Source organism: Equus quagga, chromosome 15 (assembly GCF_021613505.1).
Source record: "Equus quagga isolate Etosha38 chromosome 15, UCLA_HA_Equagga_1.0, whole genome shotgun sequence".
Taxonomy (NCBI): domain Eukaryota; kingdom Metazoa; phylum Chordata; class Mammalia; order Perissodactyla; family Equidae; genus Equus; species Equus quagga.
The window spans coordinates 82587823-82611323 of record NC_060281.1 but is presented as its reverse complement, the minus strand read 5'-3'; the positions used below and the strand labels follow the sequence as shown (position 1 = coordinate 82611323).

Genomic DNA, 23501 nt, shown 5'->3' with positions numbered 1-23501 from the left:
GACCTGAGTGCAAACACTAGCTTGGCCACTTGGTGCTGTGTGACCTGGGATAAGTTACTTAACCTCTCTGAGCCTCCATTTTTTCCATCCGTTTACGAGATGATTGTACCCACAGCAGACGTTGTGGGTGCCCTGCCCGACGCTCAGGGAGTGCCAATGGCAACAGCGTCCTGCTGTGTGAGGACTTCTCTGTCCCCCACTGAGCGTGGCACCAGCCAGGTTAGAGAAGTCTAAATGTTAATGGCCCCAGATATAGCCGCAGGCAAGGACAGAAAGGAAACTGGAAGACAAATACTCCGGGTTCCTTGGCCCTTGGACAGGACAACTCAGAGGGGATCTAGGCTGCTTCCCAGAGGTCTCCAGGGAGAACGCGCCTCCGGTGCACTTTGTCACCTCCCCACCCCCTACCAGTTCTTCCAGAGATCACCTCCTAAAACGACTCCCCACACGGGGGGTCTGCTTCTGTGGAAACCCAAACCCTGACCATCCCTCTTCTGCGGGGTTGTCATGAGGCTCATAGAAGATCACTCATTCATTCAGTCAACAAACATTCTGTGAAAGTTCCCAATATGTCAAGCGTGAGGCTAGACACCGAGGACACAGTAATGAACTAGGCATGACACGCTGGAATACAGCAGGCGCTCAATAATGTTCCCCATCACTGTCACCATTTCAAAGTGGTGGCCCACGGGCCTGCAGAGACCCAGACGACAAGTTCTGTTTGGACTACACAGCATTTTTTAAGACGTTTCCTCATTTCATAATGGGGGGAACACACATAAAAATCTGCATCTCCCAGATTCTCTTGATAAATCAGGTCTGCCATCTCAGGACCCCCAATCTCACTTGTCAAGAACCAGCCAGACCTGAGCAGCAGTTGCTCCCTTTCCATGAGGCACGAGCTCACCATTTGCCACAATCCCCACCACTCCCTAGGGTCTTGCCCCCAGCCTGACTCCACTCATTTCCATTCCGATAGGTTCTGAGTTTGAGACCGCCAGCTCACATGTCCAACCAACGTTTGACAAAACTGAAACGCCCTTCATACTCACCTTTTGACTGTCTCGAGTCCCCGACTCCCGCCGACGGGGCCCCACTTGAGTCTCCTTGGCCTCTGAACTCTCCTCCAGGAGGCTGGCCCTCCCTTTGGGCTGCTCCCACCTCCTCTCTCTGGCTTCCTGCATGATGGACAGGCCCTCCCGGACTCTGACAGGGGGGCCCTTCTCCGAACAGGCCCTCTTGACGTCCGGTGGTAACCTTCCACAGTCTGGGGGGTGGTCACCCCACTGGGCAACACTGCCCTCCTCTCCCCTCCCGATGGCTTTCCTCGGGGTCTCTTTCTTCTGGTCGGCGGGGAATGATCTGGGCGACACGGTGGCGCCACTGCCCGGCTCCTCCCAGGCCGCGGGCTTTGCCTCGGCCGGGAAATTCTGACCCTTCGCCCCGTGAGACTTATTTGCAAAAGCCTTTTTTTCATCCTCAGCGATTCCTGAGACTTTCTTCCTGGGACCCCCTGGGCCAGAAGAGGCTCCTGGAGATTTTTCAGAAGGAGCTGACTGCGGCAGAGCCCAGAGAGGGGGGCTGAATTTGGGGTTCGTGGCTGGCCCTGGGGTCTCTGCCGGCTGCTCGCCAGAGCCAGGAGCGGAAATGGGGTTTGTTTCGGCAGAACCAGCGTGTTTGCGGAGACCCTCGGCTCTGGGCCCCTCCCTCAGGCTCCATCTTCTCGGGTCCCCCACGCCTTGCTGGCCCGGCCTCTCCAGAGACGAGCTGCTGGACGGACCCTCCATGGACCCCTGAGCCCCCGGCTTCTTGTACTCCGCCATCAGGGCGTCAATGTCGAGAACGCTTGACCTGTAGCCGTCTTTGATTTTACCTGGAAACGTCTCGCTGATCACCTCGGTCTTCCTTCTGACCAGGAGGTCGCCGGCCTTCGGACGACTTTTGAAAGCGGGGCTCGTTTTGGGAGCAATACTGGTGGACGTCTCGTTCTTGTTGTCCTTCCAGTCGTTCTGAACACCAGTGCCATTTTCTGGTCCCCGATAAATCCGTAAAGCATCAGCACCGATGATCCTTTCACTAGAAGAATCCAGAATCCTGTCCCCAAGAGACAACGGATGGTCTGTTGGCTTCAGGGTTTTTGAAAAGCCCGCGTTGTCACGCTCTCTGCCCTTACCCCAGTTTTTACCAGCGGCCGTCTCCAGTGGCTCTTCGTGGTCAAGAGAACCCAAAGTCAACGTTAAAGGGTGCGGTGATGGAGGCGGAGTTATTTTTCTAGAATGTTCCGTCAAGTATTCAGGCCCTGGCTTAACAACACTCTTTGCTTTTTGAGTATCAGGAATCTGATAGGTGACTGCAAAAAACGTGGCCTTGGGTTCCACCGGTGACCCCTGCTTCACGGCCAAGAGAGGCCGGTCCTGTGAAACGCCTGGGCCCCCCTCCCGGGACTCAGTCTTATTGTGGGAGAGCTGGGGTTTTCTTAAGGCACCAGCGGAGGGGCTCAAATAATCTGTGCGTCTCTGCTCCACCTTCTGAGAGTGTTCTGGGGCGAGGAAGCTGAATTCATCAAACTTCACGTCGGGGGGCAGAGTCCTCCGCCTCCACCGCTCGAATCTCTGGTCCGTGGCCCCCGCCTTCCGCATCCTGGCTTCGGGCTCTGGCGCCGGGGCCGCTGGCCTCGGTTCGCCCTCACTGGCAGCCACCACGGGGGCCCCTTTCTGGACATCTGGATGTGGCCGTACTCGGAAGTCAGAGGGCTCGTCCTTCACCCTGGAAGGAGCGTCCAGAGGCCATCCCCGGGGGGTACCCCTTTCTCCTGCTGCAATGCAACCTCCCGGCTTGTTTCCAGCTCCTTCCGGGCCCTGGTGCTGGGCCTCCCAGACGGCAGCCTGGACGGCCCTCCCAGAGGTGGCCTCGGGGCCGCAGGGCCTGGCCGGGTACTGACTGGCGACCTCGGGGCTCACTTCTGAGCCTTTCTCTCCACTGACCACCACCGTGGCTTTATGCCAGTTCATGCTCAGCCCCCCTGTCCACTTGGGCGACAGGCAATTGCCCCCAAACGTGTCCTTTGGCTCCCGGAAGTCAGGCCTGGACCCACCAACCTCAGGTGCCCCTCGAGCTTCCCAGATCAAACTGGCCCTGTGGACGGACCCCGCTTGCCCGTCCAGCCTGCACTCTGGGTCGGCGGGGGCCACCTCAGGGGACAGCTGCCTCCCCGTCAGCGAGAGCCGAGACCTGCCACTTCGGAGCGTCACGGCTTTTCCCTCGGGCGCCGTGGAGATGGCCTCACTGTGCGCACGTGCCCCCACTGTGTGCACAATGTCATACTTGGGCTCCACTCTCTGGGAGGCGGGCGGGTTTTCTGAGCGCCTCCGGAAGGGGATCTCATAGCGGTTTTCACCCAAAGGGTATTTTTCCGGGAGCACCGTGTGACACGGTTTAGGCGCCCCATTGGAGAGGGTGGTCTGTCCCAGCTTCTCCATGTCGGGACTGTCAAACCGCCTGGAGTTATCCTTCTTGAGGTTTGTCTTTTCAGGCGGGTCTGTCCCCAGCCACGAGCCTCTCTCAGGCCTGGGTCTGAGCCCCGAGCCGCGGGCATCGGGCACGTCACCAAAGGGCGTGGCCACGGGACAGCGTCCTGACTGGTTGGCCACCGTGTGCCTCTCCACGTGATGCTCAAACACGGTGGCCCACACCGTCTGGAAGCTTCCATCGTCCTCCGGAGTGCTGTCAGAGGAGCTCCGGGGCCCTACCAAGCGTCCCCCTCGACAGTCGTCGGGCACGTGGTTGGAGCTGTCTTTCTGCTCCGTCTGCCTGGACCCCTCCCGTGGCGTCCCGGGCTTCCGGGGGCTTCTCAGGACCGAGGGTCTGTCCGAACCAGGCCCTTCCTTGTGCTGAAAAAAAGAAGAAATAATCCCACTTTAGTTAAAGGACTCAAAAGGGAAAGGAAGAGTTGAGCGACTGAAATGGCTGCTTTTAAAACCACAACAGTGAGATACCAGAGAAATGTAAAGACTGAACACACCCGGCGTGGGTGAGAATGGGGGCAATGGACACCCTAGGAGACTGCGGGAGGGAACAGAAATGCTATGACTTCTGGCAATTCAGTATACCTGTCAAGATTGTAAAATACCCATTTCTGGGCCTGGCCCGGGGGCACAGTGGTTAAGTTCATATGCTCCGCTTTGGTGGCCTGGGGTTTGCAGGTTCGGATCCCAGGCATGGACCTAGCGCTGCTCATCAAGCCATGCTGTGGAAGCATCCACGTACAAAATGGAGGAAGACTGGCACAGCTGTTAGCTCAGCGACAATCTTCCTCAAGCAAAAATAGGAGAATTGGCAACAGATGGTAGCTCAGGGCCAGTCTTCCTCAGCAAAAAATAAAAAAATAAAATAAAATACTCATTTCCTTCCATCTGGCCAATTTCCTCCCAGGACTCTCTCTTTGCCCACGTGCACAAGTCGACGTGAACAAGAACGTTCAGACAGCGCTGCCTGTGAAAGCACACGGCCACAGAAACACCCTTTGTGCCCATCTGAAGGGCACTGGCTAAGTACGCTCTGATAAATCCAAACAGCGGGATATCACCCAGGCACCTGGACCCACAGAAGGCGGTGGGTCCTTGTGTCGCAACACCTAGGAACACACAGAATATTGCTGTGTTGTTGGGAGAAAAGCAGACTGCAGAACAGTGTATTTACAATACAATACCGTCTTAAAAAACCGTGTGTGTGTGTGTATAGGTAGATAAACGGTGGAGAAAGATAGAAATCGCACTGTGAGTACGAGAGGTGGGGAGTGAGGGGGGAAGAAGGCGTGAGGTGACAACAGCGTCTTTTAGTCGTATACACTTCAGTTCTGTTCCATGCTTATAATATGCGTGTATTACTTGGTAACTTTTCAAGAATGTTTCTTTCTGTTAGACATACATCTACTTCAAGAAGTTAAACATAGGGGCCAGGCAGGTGGCACAGCGGTTAAGTGGACATGTTCCGCTTTGGAGGCCTAGGGTTCACCGGCTTGGATCCCAGGTGCGGACGTGGCACCACTTGGCACACCATGCTGTGACAGGCATCCCATGTATAAAGTAGAGGAAGATGGGCATGGAGATTAGCTCAGGGCCAGTCTTCCTCAGCAAAAAAAAAAAAAGGAGAGGAGGATTGGCGGCATATGTTAGCAGCTCAGGGCTAATCTTCCTCAAAAAAAAAAAAAGCAATTAAACACAGAATTAACCATAAGACCTACCAACTCCATTCCTGGGTAGATACCCAGGAATACAAGTAAAAACTCATACACGAATGTTCATAGTAGCTCTATTCACAACAGACAAAAGGTGGAAACAACCCACAAGTCCATCAGCTGACGAATGGATAAACACAATGGGGTCCATCCACACAACGGATATTACCCGGCCATAAGGAGGAACGAAGCACTGACACACGCTACAACACGGACGGACCGCAAAACCATCATACCAAGGGAAAGAAGCCAGACACAAAAGGTGACGTGTTTCATGATTCCATTTATATGGACTATCCAGAATAGGCAAGTTATGGAGACAGAAAGCAGATTCATAGTTGCAGGGACCAGAGGTGGAGGACGGGCAGTGACTGGGGGGGGTTCTGTCTGGGGTGATGAACGGTTCTGGAACCAGACAGTGGTGACGGGGGCGCAACGCTGGGAATATACTTAATGCCGCTGAATTTTTCACTTCGAAATAGTTATAATCCTGGCAGGGCTGCAGTTTGCTAAGCTCTACTCTAGATGATGGAAGGCCATTGAAGAATTTTTTAAACATATTGATTTTAAAATTTCATTTATATTTTATTACATAAACTTTGCATAAATAATACGTGAATCCATTCTCATTGGAAAGGAACCTAAACAATACAGACAAAGCTCACGTCCTTTGGTCCCCTCATTCAGCTATTCAAATACCACCCCCTTCCCGGACAGCAACTGTTATCAGTGGGGAGTGTATTCTGGAAGAACTTTCCAGAACTTTCTCCTTGTATTATTGTGTGTGTGTATTTTTATGTGTGTGTGTATATACACAATTCGTTTTTTAAATTTAAAAAATACATTTATTGGGGCCGGCCCGGTGGCGCAGCGGTTAAGTGCGCATGTTCCACTTCGGCGGCCCAGGGTTCACCGGTTTGGATCCTGGGTGCAGACATGGCACCGCTTGGCACGCCATGCTGTGGCAGGCATCCCACATATAAAGTAGAGGAACATGGGCATGGATGTTAGCTCAGGGCCAGCCTTCCTCAGCAAAAAGAGGAGAATTGGCAGCAGTTAGCTCAGGGCTAATCTTCCTCAAAAAAAACCAAAACAAAACATTTATTATTCTTAAAAAGTAGTTAACATGGTATATTTTGTTATACGTATGTTACACAAAAAAAAAATCACTAAAAGAAAACTCTATTTATAGAGACGAACTCTCATTATACTTAAAGCAAGGATTAGCTTTTCATCCTTTGTACGTTTTCAAACATATAGAAAATTACAGATGAAATAATAAATTCGCCTCGACTTCCACCCCCAGATTCGCTAACAGTCAACGTTCTGCCCCCTGGCTTCACGCAGCTCCTTCTGCTCCCACTGTTGTTCCCACTACAGTATTTTAAAGCGAATGTGAGGGGCTTTCCTTAAATTGGACCCTCTCCCAACCGTTTTCAAAGAAATGATTCAGAAGACCCTAGGACCAAAAGCAGGCTAAGCCACTGACCCCAGGCGTGGGGCCCTGGCGCTCAGAGCCAGCTCACCTTTGCTGGGGATTTACGAAGGGCTGGGGACAAGTGGCTCTGAAACCATGCTCTGGGGTTTAAAACTGCATAAGTTTCTTAAAAAGTAAAACCTACACCCACCGTCCGATGGAGTCATTCCGCTCCTAGGTATTCACCCAAGAGAAAAGAAAACAGATGTTCCTAGAAAGCCCCGCTCACGGATGTTCACAGCATGTTTATTTGCGATGGCCCCAAACTGGAAAAAACCCAAATGTCCATCAAAGGTGAGCGGAGGGACAAACTGTGCTCTACCCACACAATGGAATACTTCTCGACAATAAAAAGGAATGAATTATCAATACACGCTACAACATGATGAATCTCAGAATAATTATTCTTGGGGCCGGCCTGGTGGCGTAGTGGTTAAGTTTTGCGCACTCTGCTTCAGCGGCCCCCAGGGTTCACAGGTTGGGATCCTGGGCGTACACCTAGCACTCATCAGGCCATGGTATCATGGTGTCCCACATAACACAGAGGAAGATTGGCACAGATGTTAGCTCAGGGCCAATCTTCCTCACCAAAAAAAAAAAGGCAAAATATCTGAGCGAAAGAAGCCAGACCAAAAAAAAAAAAAAAAGAAAGCACTGGTTCCATTTCTATAAAAATCTAGAAAAGCAAACTAATCTATAGTAACAGAAAGCAGATGAGTGGTTGCCTGGGGGGGAGGGATTACAAACAAGAAACTATGTGACCGGAGATGTTCAGTATGTGACCAGGATGACAGTGTTCCAGATGCACACGTGTGTCAAACTCACCAGCCTGCACACTTTAAATATGTGCAGTTTACTATATGTCAATTAGACCTCAATAAAGCTGTTTTTTAAAAAAAATTAGAACTCTGCAGAAAGCATGAACCACAAACCAGTTATACCTAGAAGTCATTTCATGAGCTTTTTTGTTTTATTAAACAGACTCAATAAAAACACTTTTTAAGCAATTTAATTGTTGAACTTCTGCTGCTGCTGGGCGACGAGTCAGGGTGGGGAAGGGAGCAGGGACCATAATGAGGGAAATTGAGGGGGTTTCTATGAACATTTTCTTATTCTTTATTCATTTCTTAACAAAGCAGGCATTCCTTGATAGGAAAGCCACGTCCCCCCTCCCAACTGCAGAGAAAAAAATAAATACCCGACGATTACATCTGCAAACAGCATTTAACCTGAGGAACAGGGAATCACCACCCATCATGCCAGAAGGGACGTTAAAAGTCCCAGCATCAAAGGAAGAAATGTCTCGTGGTTCACGACAGGTTTCTGGTTCTTCCCCGGCCTTGAAGATCAGGCCAGCTCTTTCTGCATTCAGAACAAGCACCCAGTGGAAAAGAAGATGCGCGAACCCAGCGGCCCCTCACCTTCTCTCCGCGTTCCTTCGAGAGCTCGCCACCTGGCTCGGCACACTGTTCGGATCTGACTTCAGTGCTCGCAGCGGGACTCGAAAACCTGGGAGAGAGGTCCAAGTGACTCTCATGGGGCCAGAATTTGTGACTCCCTCCAGCCCAGCCCGGTCACTCGCTCAGGAGCCAAGGGGTGAAGTCAGCATTGACATCATCAAAGCAACGCTGTCTGATTTGCTTTGAGAAAAGACACTTCCTTTCGGGTGGCGAAACCGAGCAGGGCCCGGCGGGGACAGCCTACCTTAAACACAGCATCGCCGGGGTGGCAGGAGCCCCAGGCTTGGGTGAAGAGAACTGGGTGCTCGTCCCAGCTCTAGTGCCTCCCCAGTGCGAGAGCCTGGGTCAGGCTTGTGGCCCCACCTGAGCCTCTGTCTCTTCATCTATAAAAAGGGGATAATTAACACCTCCCCACCGTCTTTTGTAGGGCAGATAAGAGGCCACCCAAGGCCCTAATAGCTACAAGAGGGTGTTTAAGGAACAGGGAAGATGCCCCAGAAGGGATCATTAATGGTTGCTGTTAGCAACCCCGGGCACAACAGCAGCCCACTGCGGACCACGGGACTCGGGGGCAGCGGGCTGTCATGGAATGTCGGGGGCGCTGGCCTGTCTCTGCTTCTCCAGGGGACCTTGGCCAAGTCACTGTCGCTTTCTGGGCCTGTTTCCCCACTTGTGAAGGGAAAGCGGGAGAAAGGGGAGTTCTGGGGCTAGAATGTCACCATCTCTGAAGGGTTCTCTAGAGGAGATGCCTAAAGGTCAGTTCAGGGCTGGGGCTGCAGAGCAAAGGGAGGGGAGAGGAATTAGACCGATTAAACTTGACCCAGCAGCCCAGGGTCTGCCTCCCAGGGGGCGTGAGGCCATGCACGAGCTGTTTCTAAACTCGGAGCCTCAGTTTCCCCGTCCGTCAGATGGGAAGCATTCGAGGCAGCAGGAGGACGCAGCGAGAGGAGGCGTGTGAGGTCGCTGGCAGCAGCGGGGCCTCCTTCTCTGTTGTCTGAACTCAGGGCTTCTCAGGCCTGGCGGCACATGAGAATCACTGGGACAACTTTTAAAAACTATCAAAAGGTGAGCCGTGCCCATACCAACTGAATCAGGATCTCTCCAGGTGGGGCCCAGGCATCGGTATTTTTCCAGGTGATTCTGAACGCTGAGAGCCACTGTGCTAACTCTGGCTGGGCTGGCCGCCCCGGTTCCCAGGGCCAGGAGGGCAGGCTGCCCAGAGGTCCCACCCCCTGGAAGCTCCATTTCAGACAAAGCGTGTCAGTGGCATGCGTGTCATTAATGAGCTGGTGGACACGCCCAGTGGCATCTCCCTGTGGTAGCTGAGCAGCCACTTGTTGGACAAAAAAGGAGCAAGAGACGTCAGAGATCCGGCAAGCTTAGAAAATCACATGAACTAACGGGATTAATAACATCATCTGGAGCTACGAGGCAGGGAGGGCTCCCATGGGCACTGCGAACCCAACATCAGCTCTCTAGCTCTCTGCCTTCATCCTTTAAGGAAGGTCTCAGCATCATTTCCATTTTGGAGATGAAGGAACCGAGGCTCAAGACCCATCTGATTTTATTTTGCGGGCCGCTGAGGGGCGTTTAGGCTGTCTATGCAGCATCCTCAGTCTTCAGGAAATGAAAGCCCAGCTGTGGAGACAGGCAGAGCTGGAAGGACACTGGGCTCCCAACTTCCTTGTGGTACTTCACCTTGCCCACCCGCCTCTGCAAAATGGGCACGTAACCTCCCCCTGTAACGTGCAAAGCTGAGAAGGGACGAGGAAAGCAAGATCCCAGCTCTGCGGCTGGCACACAAGGTACCCGTAGGGGAGCTGTGTTACTTCTCTACTCCTCAGCTTCCTCATCGGAGAAACAGAAGCTGAGGCCACTGGCTCTCGGGGCTGCGGGCAAACCCAGAGAGGGGGTGGCAGGTGCCCAGCATGGAGCCTGGCTCCCTGTGGTTTCCTTCCCTGTGGGGTCTCCGGTGGGGGGACACAAGGCAGCTTGGGGGCTGGGTGACGCCCGTGGGATGTCCCCACTTACAGTTTGGTCAAATCCGCCGACAGAGGCCGGGCCTGGAACGCCCTCCTCCTGATCTCCAGCTTGGCCTCGGAGCCCTCGGCCGTCCAGCCCTTGATCCGTTCCTGGACGCTCACACCTGCTTTCTCCGGCTCTGGGGTGGTGGATGGGGACTCAGGAGTGGCCCGTGGGGGCTCAGACCCCGCTGCCAAGGCCGTGGCGCTCTCCTCCCCGAACAGGCTGATGCGCTTCCTGACGCTGCCCCTGGAGGTCCACTCTGCCGGCGCCAGGACCTCCCCGGCAGCAAATTCTGGGCCTTTCCCCGGCCTGGAGGAAGGGGACTTGGGAGCCTTCTCCAAGTCCCCGTCCAGCTTGGCTCTCCCTTCCCCAAGATTCTGGTCCTCTGTGGGGGTGACCTTGGCCGTGTCCCTGGGGGGACCGAGGCTGCCCATCTCCACCTGCTTAAACAGCATCTTCTCCTTCCGTTCCTGGATCTTCTTGGCCACCTCCAGGAAGTGCGAATCCGGGTCAAGAAGGGGCGCCTCTGCTTTGAGCAAACACTTCTCATCCACTCTGGGCTCGGAGTCGGACCCCTCTGGCCCACGACGCTGGGCGCCAGGACCCGCGGTGACCTCGGCGGCCGCCTTCCTCAGCAAGGCCTCTCTGCTCTCGAAGCGGGCGGTGAGGTCCACGGACAGGGGCCTGGGCTTCCTCACCCAGGACTTCTCAGGAGGGGTGGGGGGCGCCTTGCCCCCCGCAGCTGCTCCCCCCGGGCCTGGCTGCTGAGGCTGAAGGGAGTCGATGAAAATGGCCGACACCGGCCTTCTCCTCAGGCGAGGCCTGGGCTCCGGGGCAGGGCCCCCCGTGGCCTCCACTCGGCTGGCCTTCGGGAGAGCCTCGGGGGGGCCCGGCTCCTCTTGGGTGGCAGCCGGCCTTGTGTCCTGTGACAGGGAGGCAGGCCGGGGAAGGGCCCCCCCAGGCTTCCAGGAGGGCAGGGCGGGCTTGGCGGCCACTTCAGGCCGCGGACCCGACGGAGCCTCCTGGGACACTCTCGTGTTGGCCTCCGGAGCCCCGTCCCTGCCGCCTGGGCCCAGAGAGGGCCCGGCTTGGGTGGTTTCCAAGAGAACCGTGGCGCTGGGGCTGGGCCGCAGAAACGTGGGCTTGTTGAACAGAGACGAGCTCCTCCGCAGGCCCTCGCCACCGCCCACCTCCTGCCCCAGCAGGCCGGGCATCCTCTCGCTCGTGGCCTTTGCAGCCACGTCCTGGGGGACCCCACAGGCAGGAGACGGCCTGGCCAGGCCGGGCTGCAAGGACGCAACAACGGGGGGCTTCACGTCGGGGGCCTTGTCCCTGGAGAAGGGCTTGGGGGCGAGTCTGGGCAGGGGGAGCGAGCGGGCCGGGCTGCGGAGGGCGCTCTTCCCGTCCAGGAGCAGCGCCGAGGGGGCCCCCGGGGCGTCCCCGGCCTGGCAGAAGTAGGTCCGTGTCAGGGCATCCTCCTTGGCGATGTCCCCGAGGCCTGGCACTCCCGTCAAGGACGCTATGGAGCTGACCTCGACGACCCGTGTCACCATGGTTACGGCTGTGGGTCCATGGGGATGAGAAGCATCAGAAATGGAGAAGCAACCACTGAAAAAAAGGCAATTTAAAATTCAGTCAGTGTTGGGTGGAAACAGAGAGGTTGAGGGGGCAGGACCGAGAGCCCGGAGCCCCCGGTCTGGACAATAGCCCTCTGCTGACTTTACCGGGCAAGCCTGGGCCAGTCTCCCACCTCTCAGCTCTGGGCAAGGAGAGGGCACTCAAGGCCGTCTCTGAAGTTCCTTCCAGATCGAAGGGTCCGGAAAAGGCACCAAGGTTCACGGAGGCTTTCCTGACTCGGAGAATCTCAAGGCCAGTCCTTAAGGTCAAAAGTGATTATCTCTGCTGTACCGATAAGGAAACCAGCTCAGAGAGGCCAAGTCACCGGCCTGAAGTCACTCAGACAGTAAGAGGCAAAGTCAGGATTCGAACCCAGGTCCCAGCACACACGCCCAGCCTAAGCCCCAGTGAGAGTCCTTGAGTCCTCTCACTCCTGTTACCCTAAGGCATTTTCCCATTTCTGAGCTGATCCTCGTTACATCCCTGTGGTGGGCGCCAAGCACAGAGGGGGTATGTAACCAGCCCCAGCTCACACAGGAACCCAAAGCTGGGGTCCCGCAGGTCACAAAGTTGGTTATCAGCCTCGGAACCCAAGCCTCAACCCCCACGTCCATCAGATTGTCCCCTATCTTTCCCCTCCCCTGACATTCCAGATGTCTTAAAAAAAAAAAAGCCATCTTCATTTTTCACTCCCCAGCTGTTATTGTTTGCTTTTGGGTTCTCCTCTGTTGACCGCCTATTTTATGCTGGCTGCCTCACAGTCTCGACAAGAAGAGTTAACAGCTACCGGCCAGGGCTTACCACGAGTGAGGGCTCAAGATAAGCCAAGTGCTTCCTCTGTTTTATAGATCACATCCTCCTTACAACCCCGTGACGTGGGAACGATGCTTATCAGGCCCCGTTTTTAGCGGCTCAGGCATAAGCCCCTTTGTTCATCCAGCCATGAGCTCTGCTCTCTCAAGGCAGCAGCCTCCTCTCTCATCAATCCTCCAACAACCCCGAAAGGCAGGGACTAGCAGCATCTCCGTCATGGAGATGAAGGGAAAGGGCCCAGAGAGGTCGCCCGACTTGCCTGCCATCACACAGCTGAACCTCGACCTCAAGTCTTCACCCTTTTAAACCCCGCCTTTTTCAAAATTACGCTTATTCCTTTCTGGTCTTCAAAAGTGCCAGACAGGTCACTCTTCTCGATTCCTTGCCAACCCTGCCCGCCCTTCACACCAGTGTTCTCTTTCCCTGTCAAAGTGCCCCCCACCCCCCGCCCCGAGATGGACTAAAAGTAGAAGGTTTTTCATTCCACGCCAGCCTCCTGCTTCCCTTCCCGGGGCCCCACGCTGCTGCCCCCAGCTCTGACTCACTCTGCAGCCTGCAGGAAAGAAAGGCAGACAGATTTTGATATTTCCTCCTCCTTACGCGCTCCACGGTGCTAACAGAGTCCTTCTTCCCAAACCGGAGAACACTGTCTAGACGCGGTTAGGGGCAGGATGGAAGGACCGTTAGGGAGAACCGGAGAATTCCGACCGCAACGACCCCGGGTGGACGCACCCCAGGGCCTGTCCAGAATCAGGACGGCTCACCTCTACAGCCAGCTGCCGTGACCGCTTGAAACCCTGCTCTGGGACGCAGACATCCCGGACACGAGACACAGGACAATGACAGGATGCAAAGGACGGGGAGAAAATTCCCCAGCAGAAGCCGCAGGCGCCCTGCACCCCCTGGACACGCCAGCCCCCCTACTCACCCAAGCCGGCAGGCCCTGGCCGGGGATGGGTGGCTGCCAGAGAAAGCCAACGCTGTCACCTCTCATCCTGAGCGGAGCGGGCCGTCCCTGTCCCCGTCCCCGGGCAGCGGCGGGCGGGGGAGGGGAGGCTCGTCCCAGCAGGCTGAGCGTCGGCAGGTCTGGGGAGACACAGGGCGACAGCCTCGGTTCCCGAGCTCCGGCAGTCTGTGCACAGACGGCGCCAAAGCTTTCGAGCTCCAACTGCATCGGCTGGCATCTCCTCCCGCTTGTAAAACTCACGCTCCTTTCGGCTTTTCGATTTGGTCGCCTGATACATACACGTGCGCAGAGAGAGTGCCGAGTCCACAGTAGGTGCTCAACAAAAATCTCCCCTGTTCCTCCAATGCACGTTTATTGAGCGCCTACTGTGTGCACAAAGAGCAACAAGGACTATCCCCTGCCTTCAGGGAACTCACAGTCTGAGAAACACACATGAGCAATTACAACACGGGGCAACAAACATCATGGTTTGTAAAGGGTGACGTGGGGGCGCAGGAACAGGAGGATTAACTGCCTAGAATTGGGAGTAGTGGTCCCGGCAGACACCCTCGGCTTGGAGGAGGGGATTTCTGAGCGCTCAAAGTGCTGGCTAATTCAGGAGCTGTTTCTCCTGGTTCCCCTGCTCAGCAGTATCGGGACGTTGCATCTCTTGGAGGTCCTCACATGCTTCCTCAGGGCCTTTGCACATGCTCTCTGGGATACCTCTCTCGCTCACACACAGACACAGGCCCACCCCTAAGATCAGGGCTCAGATATCTCCACCCCCCCGCTAACCTAGGACTCTCCCTCTTACACGCCCAGGGAGCCCCACAGATACAGGGCAGGACACATCACAGCTACACAGTTACATTATCCTTCAGTTGACATCAGCCTTTCCCTCTCCACGGTAAGCCCCCAGAGGCACTGCAAAGCCCCAGTAGCTAGTACAGTGGCCTCGCATACAATAGCACCAAATAAATAATTATTGTGTGGATAAATAAACGAAGGAAGAGAGATTCTCCTGGGCCCGTGCCCCACTCTTCTAAGCTTCTGAATAAGTACAGGTGCCATGAGTGTCACAGCACTAAGCCGTCTAGGACATCAGATGCGTTCTTCTGGCTCTGGCAAGCTCTGGAGTGGCCATAGGTCAACTGCTACGGGATGACAAAACCAAAGAGCTGTGAAGAGCTGAGCTGGAAGCTCACCCCACCTACCCCACCAAGAGGGCCCACCGGTTTCATGGACCACAGGATGGAGCCCCGCTGTCGGATACTCGCTGTGACACTGACCCCACACTGTCACACCAGCTCGTCTGCCCGAACGTGGAATGAACGCGGCTCTGTGTGGATTTCCCTAGGAAGAGTCGCCAAGAAGACGGTTGCTGACTCAGGATCAGTGGCACACAAATGTCGCCCCATTTTGGGATCCCTGGACCCACTTCAGTGGCCATATTGCGAGCAAGGAAACAGGCAAGGACAGAGACAGACGGCTTTCTTGTCCACACCCTCCTAGCCAGAGCAGCGTCTCTGTTATCTGCAATGCCCTTTATAGCTCGGGCTTCCTCTCCCATTTCCGTTGAAAACGCCTGGCAAATAGCTGGCATGTGAATATGGCTGCACGAACGAGTCGATGCATCAACTAATAAATGAACGAACAAGAGACAAGAAAGAAGTTTTTCAACCACCCCCGTGGACAGCTAAATCCTATTCTGAAGTCCTTCCCAAACCTAGAAACCCATGATTCTCAGGTTTTCATTTAACCTGTTGTAAAATATAAGGAAACCGACGGAAATATATGCTTGGAAACCTTACTTTAAATGCATCACATATGTCATGGTTAATTTAAGAGATGTTAGTCTCTTCCAAAACATTTCAGAAGCCCACTCACACGGAGGCCAGCTCCTATTTCTTCCGAGGGTGGCCGCGCTCGCTCTTTTTAAATTTATTAGCACTGTGGCCACAGCCAGGTAAACAAGAGATCCCTAAAGAGAGACGGGGACCGAGCGTGAGCCATCTCCAGTTTCATCTGTATTAACCATTATGGAGGTCGGCACGGGGGCAGGCAGGGAGCAAGGCTGATCTGGGAGGGCAGGGGCTGCAACAGAGCAGGAGACAGAGGATGTCCGTCTGTCCTCAAGCCCTGGGGGTCGCCACAGCTGGGGATCTGTTGTCGCAGAACCTGCTCGATCGGCTTGATCTCCCTGAGCTGATCTGCAAAGTTTCAAATTCCCATTTCCTACAATTTCATGCAGGGAAAACCATTCTCTGGGGGCAGGGAATCAGCAAGACCAATAATTTCTGAAATCAGACACAGTCATTCCAGAGCATGCATTTCTCCCGCCTTCTGACCTTCCTTCCACAATCCAGGCTCCGTGCTGGGTGCTGGGGGGCGCAGCCACGGAGCTCACCGTCTCCCGGGGAATCCGAGAGAACCACGCAGCGAGAAGGCAAGAGAAACATTTCCATTCAAAACCCAACAGTTTGGCAGCTTCGCACTTCAACTCAGAGGCACTGATTCATTCCAACAGCTGCTGCTGGTCCTTCATCATTACGCCCAGAAATCTGAGCTGGGCGCTCACCAGGCGTTCCCTCAGCCAGCTCTGGGTACCGTCTCCTGGGAAGGCCACCATCTGGTGAGGGGGGCGAGCCAGTCCTGACACCTTCCCGCAGGTGTCTTCCAGAGCGTGACCTGGGCTCCCAGCTCTGCGCACCCATCCTGGGTGATGGGCTGTGCGAAGGGCCCAGTGCACGCCGTGTCCTCGCGGAAGAGCAGGCTGCCGCCGACGCAGGCGGTGCCTCCACCCACAGGCCCCAGACGGAAAGGGCCCAGGGTCCCAGGTTACTGCAGGGGATGCGTCCTCTCCCTCCGTTCCACGGCTGTGGCCCTGGCTCACTCACTCATTCATTCATTCATTCATTCCACAATTACTGAGCACCCACCGAGTACCAGGCACTGGGCCAGGTGACGGGGACACAGCAGTGAACAAAACATGTAGACAGCCCTGTTCCCATAGAGCTGACAATCAGGATGATGGGAACAGACAAGAAACAACCTAACTAAGCAAGATAGAGAATGTTAGGTAAGTGACCATAAAGGAGGGAGTGGCAGGAAAACATCACTGAGAAGGGACTTTTTTTTTGATGAGGAAGATTGGCCCTGAGCTAACATCTGTGCCAGTCTTCCTCTATTTTGTATGTGAGACGGCTGCCACAGCGTGGCTGATGAGTCCTGCCTAGGTCCATGCCTGGGATCCAAACCGGCAAACCCTGGGCCACCAAGCGGAGCGTGCGCACTTAACCACTGTGCCACAGGGGCAGCCCGAGAAGGGACATTCACTCTCCCAGCAGCAGCCAGAGTGAGTCTGCGATCGACAGGCACCACCACGTCCCTCCCTGGCTCCAAGCCCGTGCGTGCGTCCCCACCGCCCTCTGGATAAAGATGTGACGCTCCTTCCTGGAGGCCCAGCCGGATCTGGATCCTCTTCATCTCTCCAGCTTCAGTCTAATGATTGACACACACCCTCATCCATCTGTCTGTCTGTCTGTCTCTCACACGCACTCATTTACTCCAGCACAATGGACCCCAGACAGGTCACGAGACACGCTGTTCTCTTCCTCGCCTTCACGCCTCTGCACTGCCATGCCCACACTGCCTGGCTACTCTCTATTCATCCCTCAAGTCTCAGCGCCAGGGCCACCACCTCCTCCAGGAAGCCTTCCCTGATGGCCCCGGGGCAGGTTCAGGTGTCTCTGGGCTCTGGACTCTCACTCCTGCTGCTTCTCCCTCGCCCAGCAGTGATCACCGCCTCTACTTCCTGCTCTGGACTGGGAGCTCCTGGCCAGGAGGCTCCTGGGTCCGGCTCACAGCTGTATCCCCGGGGTCTGACACCACACCGGACACAAAGTCAGTGTGCAAAATTACCTGAAAGGAGAGCATCCTGAAAGAAGAAAATAATAATATCCAACGCAGGCGTGGGTGCGGGAAAATTGACATGCTCACCGGCACCCAGGGACGATGGAAGCTATAAAAGCAACTTGGCAATATTCCCTTGCAAGTGATAATTTCTGAGGCTCTATCAAGAGCTGGGCACCATGCTATGTGACTCTGGGCAGCTTCTGTCTTCTCTCATTTAATACTCTCAACAACCTTGTGTTACCACCAGTCTACCGATGAGAAAAACCCTGTTCAGAAAATGAGCTCAATGACATGCTGGCGAGGGCAAGAGCTGGAATTGAAATCTTCTGACGACAAATCAAGTGTTTTCTCCGCCACATACCTCCCCCCAAAACACTCTCTTATGTTTGACCCTGTAATCTCACTCCTAAAAACCTATCCTACGAAGGAATCGAAAAGAAGGGAAAGTCATACACGCAAAGATGTCCACTGCAGTGTTATCTATCCAGCAGCAGCAACGACGCACCCTGGATTTGGGGTGATAACCCTTATTGGAAAAAACTCAGGACTCATAAGCCATTTGAAATGTCCCAAAGGTTGCAACATTGGCAGGCAGACGAGACCTCCAGTTCCCAGCATGCCCAGAACGCCCCAAGGGTCATAAAGGCCCCTCACGCCCCGCGGCCTGAGTCTGCGATCGGAAAAGATGGTTGTTGTGGCTAGAATAGCAAACACCTAGCAATAACCCACTCTCTCCACAAAAGGAGAAAGTCTCTCAGCCACAGGGAGGGGCTGGCCTGCATCTCTGAAGGTGAGGGTGGGAGGTCTGCGCACGGAAGCGAAAAGCGCTTACAATAATCTGTTGGGAAAACAGTGGCAGTGGGACATCTTGTTGTACTCAAGGCTGTGACAAAAACAATTGACAAAAAAATTGTTGACACAGACAGTCAAGGTCTTGGAAGAGAACAGGGACAAAGGAAAACAAAAAGTGTCGGGGACCTGGGATGGAATTGTTCGTAAATTTTAACATTCCCTTTCATTTTAAAATTCCTTTTTGTTTCCATTAATGTTGTTTGTGCAAACAGTTTTCTTTTTGAGCCTCAGTACCAGAAGTTCCCTCTGAGCTGTGCTCTCTCCACCGCTTCAAAACGTGGAGGTGCAAACTTTCTCTCCTGCCCACTTTCAGAGCTTTTGAATGCTAAGAACAAAAATAACTATTATCGGGGCCAGCCCAGTGGCCCAGTGTTTAAGGGCGCACATTCCGCTTCAGCAGCCCAGGGTTCACCAGTTCAGTTCCCGGGTGCGGACATGGCACCACTTGGCAAAAGCCATGCCGTGGTAGGTGTCCCACGTATAAAGTAGAGGAAGATGGGCACAATGTTAGCTCAGGGCCAGTCTCCCTCAGCAAAAAAGAGGAAGAGTGGCAGCAGATGTTAGCTCAGGGCTGATCTTCCTCAAAAAAACAAAAAAACTATTATCTACGAAGCAGATACCGTGTGCCAGGCAGGGTGCTACGTGCTTGACAAGGATGGCCTCATTAACAATGAGGCAGCTCCTGTCACGAACCCCATCTTACAGAGGAGGAGACCGAGGCTGGAGGTGTGGAGGGAGCAGCCCGTGGGTGGCTGGAGTTACGTTGACCCCACCCTCCCTCTCTGTCAGATTTCTACCTAGAACAGTTGTTTTTTTATGATGCACAGATGTAAAGGACGCTTCGTGCCCATCAGGATGGCTACTACCAAAAAAACACACACGACAAGTGTTGGTGAGGACGTGGACACATTGGAAGCCCTGCGCACCGTTGGTGGGAATATAAAATGGTGCCGCACCAGAGGAAACCAGTGTGGCAGATCCTCAAAAACTAGACACAAGACCGCCACATGACTCAGGAATCCCGCTCCTAGCTATATACCCCAAAGAACCAGGAGCAGAGACTCGAACGCATACTTGCACACCGATGTCCAAAGCGATATCATCCACAACAGCCAAAAGCTGGGAACAACCCAGATGTCTATCAATGGATGATGGATAAACCAAATGTGGTCCATCCACACAATGGAATATTATTCAGCCTTGAAAAGGAATGACGTACCAATATATGAGACAACTTGTGTGAACCTTGAGGACACTATGCTAAGCGCAATAAGCCAGTCACGGAAGGACCCAAGTGTATGACGCCACTTATACAAGGTCCCTAGAGGAGTCAACTTTATAGAGACAGAAAGTAGAATGGTGGTTGCCCGGGGCTGGCGGAGGGGGAACGGGGGGTCAGTGTTTCATGGGGACAGAGCTTCAGTATAAGAGGATGGAAAAGTCCTAGAGATGGATGCTGGCGATGGTCACAAAACAGCGGGAATGTACTTAATGCCAATGAACTGGACACTTAAAAATAGTTAAGATGATTAATTTTACACTGTGTGTATTTGACCACAATAAACAAAAAGCAAGAAACTAAAAACAAATGTAAACAAAACCTAATGCTTAGGCTCTAATCACCATTTGACTCAGCTGATGGCAGATCTCCATTAAAAGCCATCACAGTCCACACTGGGCCATGCCCCCCACCCCCCCCCACTGGTAACACAGTGGGAAGCAGGAAGACCCCACTGCTGATCCCAGTGGGTGACACGGTCTAGCGGAGGAGGTAGAAGTCAAACACCACAAAATTCAGGGGCGCCCTGGTGGGGACAGAAAGTGAGGCTGTAAAAGCCCAGAGGAGGAGTGGAGTAGTCAGGGATGGCTTCCTGGAAGAGGTGATGTCTGAGCGGAGACTGGGAGGAGTCAGCCAAGCAGAGGAGGAGGTCAGGGCCAGCGGGGGAATCAGCATGAGCCAAGGCCCAAAGGTACGGGAGAAACACAGTCCTCCAGCGTGAGCCTGTCTGTTTACCCTTCTTGGGGCAACATGAGGGGATCTTGGTGAAAAGTCCAAGAGGCACAATTTTCTAAAAATTGTGTACTTTGGGGCCGGCCCCGTGGCCAAGTAGTTAAGTTCGCGCACTCTGCTTCGGTGGCTCAGGGTTTCGCTGGTTCAGATCCTGGGCACGGACGTGGCACCACTCATCAGGCCACGCTGAGGCGGCATCCCGCATGCCACAACCAGAGGCACTCACAACTAGGATATACAACTATATACTGGGGGCTTTGGGGAGAAAAAGGAAAAGATAAATAAATAAAATTGGCAACAGTTATTCGCTCAGGGGCCAATCTTTAAGAAAAAAAAATTGTGCGCTTTTGTTCACTTGAATTAACACAACATAATACACATAGCATGAAATTCACCATTTCCACCATTTCAAAGCGTACACGGCAGTGGCACTTAGTAAACGCACCATGTTGTACAACCATCACCTCTCTCTAGTTCCAAATTTATGGCCCCAAAGGAAACCCCGTGCCCGTTAGCAGTCCCTCCCCCTTCTCCCCTCCCCCAGCCTCAGGCACCACCAATCTGCTTTCTGCCTCCAGGGATCTGCCATTTCGGGATATTTCATAAAAACGATCACACAGTAGGTCCCTCACTCTAGCGTTGGTCTCAGTTCCTCCACGCACTCGCAGTGAGAGCTTGGTCGAATCCCTCCCTCGCTCTGGGCCTCAGTTTCCGCACCGACAAAACAAGAGGCTAAACAAGGGGTCACTAAATTCCGTGATTTTAGAGATTCTGTGATTCGGATTTGGCTCAGTCACCCCCAGACTCACCGGGTCTGCGCCGTCCACTTCTCCCTGTTGCACTTGGCTCGTCTTCCACGGAGCCCAGCTTTTCGCATTCTGAGACGCGGGTTTTAACTCTCCTGGTCACCTGTGATTCCCTCTCAACAGCCGGTGCTCAGCAAAGGATGGTTGGGGGCCTAAATGCAGCTCTTAATCCCCCGTTGGCAGAAGTAGTGAGAGCCACGATTCCTGCAGACCGCGCACAGTTTCTGTAAGAATTGCCTTAATCGGCATAGTCTTGACCTCTGTGTAAATTTCGAGCTGGAATGCGTTCAAGTTCAGCACATCTGACATTCTGAGCTCTGGAATCCAGAGGAACCGTCCGAGGGGCTTTTCCCAACTTTTCCCTGGACCATCAGATGCAGGCAGGACACGTTCACACCCACAGGAGGGTTTTGTGGTTTACCGACAGCGTTTGGAGAACGCCGGGTCCAACAACTGGAAACTAGCCTCCTTCCGGCAAGACTTTTCAGAGCCTTTAACGTGCTAATCTGCATTTTAGACGCCCCAAAGCACAATCCAGGCCCCAACTTCAGCCCAACACCCCTCATCCAGGTGCAAGTGCTGATCCGCAGAAAGAATATTACCACTTATCTCGATGCCTCTATTTAAACATCCGCCTTTTCAAATTTTCATTGGCCTGTTCCTTCCTACCATTTAGGCTATTTCTGGACTGGCTAACACACTCACTGAAACCATTAATCAAGCTGCTTTTTTGTTGGTTTGTTTTTCTCTAGATCAGGGATACGCAAACTATAGTCAGCAGGCCACATCCGGCCCCCCCCCCCCCCCCCCGCTCATTTGTGTACATAAAGTTTTATTGAAACACGGCCACGCCCATTTATTTACACAGATTACCCATAGCTTCTTCCCAAGATATTAAGACAGAGTTGAGTAATTGCCACAGAGGCTGTTTAGCCCAGAGGGCCTAAAATATTTACTTTCTGGCCTGTTATAGAAAGAGTCTGCAGACGTCTGCTCTGGAATGGGGAAAACTGAGTCCCCTGGGACACCGGACTCCACCGAGGATGTGACACTCCCCTCTTTACAGTATCGAAAGCTCTTACACTATTCTAGCCGACTCCCGCCCTTTCACTAGATCCTTTCAGGTGCTCCACATAACAACAACAGAAAAACTCAAAAATATAGATGAGCAAAAATGTTTGTAATAATCCTAAATTCCACCATTCAGAGCCAACAGCCACTATGAGCATTCTGACTCGCACCGACTTGCGCATTTCCAATGTAACTGGCAAGTTGTCAAAACTAGATTGAAGGGGCCAGCCCCGTGGCCGAGTGGTTAAGTTCACACGCTCCGCTTCAGCGGCCCAGGGTTTCACCGGTTCGGATCCTGGGCGAGGACATGGCACCACTCATCAGGCCATGCTGAGGCAGCATCCCACATGCCACAACTAGAAGGACCCACACCTAAAAATGTACAACTATGCACTCGGGGGCTTTGGGGAGAAGAAGAAGAAGGAAAAAAGACCGGCAACAGATGTTAGCTCAGGGCCAATCTTTAAAAAAAAACCCTCAAATGGAATCAGATCAGGCATGCTACTTAGGAACCTGCTGCTTCTTGTTTAATTTCAAAATATGTCATAAACATCTTTCACATCTGTAGCTGCACCACCTCTCCAGTCATTTCGAATGCTTTTGTAGTTTTCTATTAAATGCAGCTCTCATGCTTAGCTAATCCATCCCCCACTACTGGATCTTTACGTTGTTTCCAGTTATGCACCATTAAAACCAACGCCGAAATGAACACCCACAAGCAATTATTTTCCCAAGACAAATTTTGCTTAGAAGTGGGCTGGCTGGTTCAAAGAGGGGTACGCCTTTTTTAGAGCTTTTAGATGTGAAGGCCCGGACCCTCCCACGTAAGGCAAACACATCTCGTGCTGACTGAATTCAAAGCTTCTGAGGTCAGAGTCCTCCACCGCTCCCCTGGGGCCGACCCCATAAAGATGTGTCAGGAGCAGTAAACCAGCCCTGGCCGCCGTGCCCTCCCCGGGAGCTCTCCTGGCTTCTCGTTTAAGGCAGGATCATCGCAAACTCGACTGTAAGGTTTGCAAAGGCGATGAGAACAGCTCGAGGTGAGTCTGGGCCCGGCCCGGCACTGGCAGAGCGGGCAGGAAGGAAGGCCCAGCCCCGGAGCTGATGCTCACAGCAGAGGAGTCTCAGCCTCAGAGCTCAGTTCACTACAAGGCACGGCACAACGCTGGACTCAGAAAAGCGTGAGCACCACGCGCTCTCTTTGGGGAGGCTGAGAAACGCAGACTGCATTTCAGAAAAAATATCAGTACTTCCCTCCAAGTACAAACAGAT

At 53.6% G+C, this 23501-nt stretch overlaps 1 protein-coding gene across 2 annotated transcripts in view; it reads right to left on the bottom strand.

The window, feature by feature from the left end:
- Positions 1-21648, bottom strand: part of KIAA1671 (KIAA1671 ortholog) — a 136965-nt gene extending 115317 nt beyond the window's left edge. For both annotated transcript variants that reach the window (XM_046640153.1, XM_046640154.1), the window contains exons 1-4: positions 21162-21648; positions 10205-11806; positions 8135-8222; positions 1053-3890 (exon numbers count right to left, since the gene is read on the bottom strand). In XM_046640153.1, coding sequence (XP_046496109.1) covers positions 1053-3890; positions 8135-8222; positions 10205-11806; positions 21162-21229 — 4596 coding nt within the window. In that variant the 5' untranslated portion in view covers positions 21230-21648. The remainder of the gene's footprint in view (positions 1-1052; positions 3891-8134; positions 8223-10204; positions 11807-21161) is intronic.
- Positions 21649-23501: the final 1853 nt, after the last annotated feature.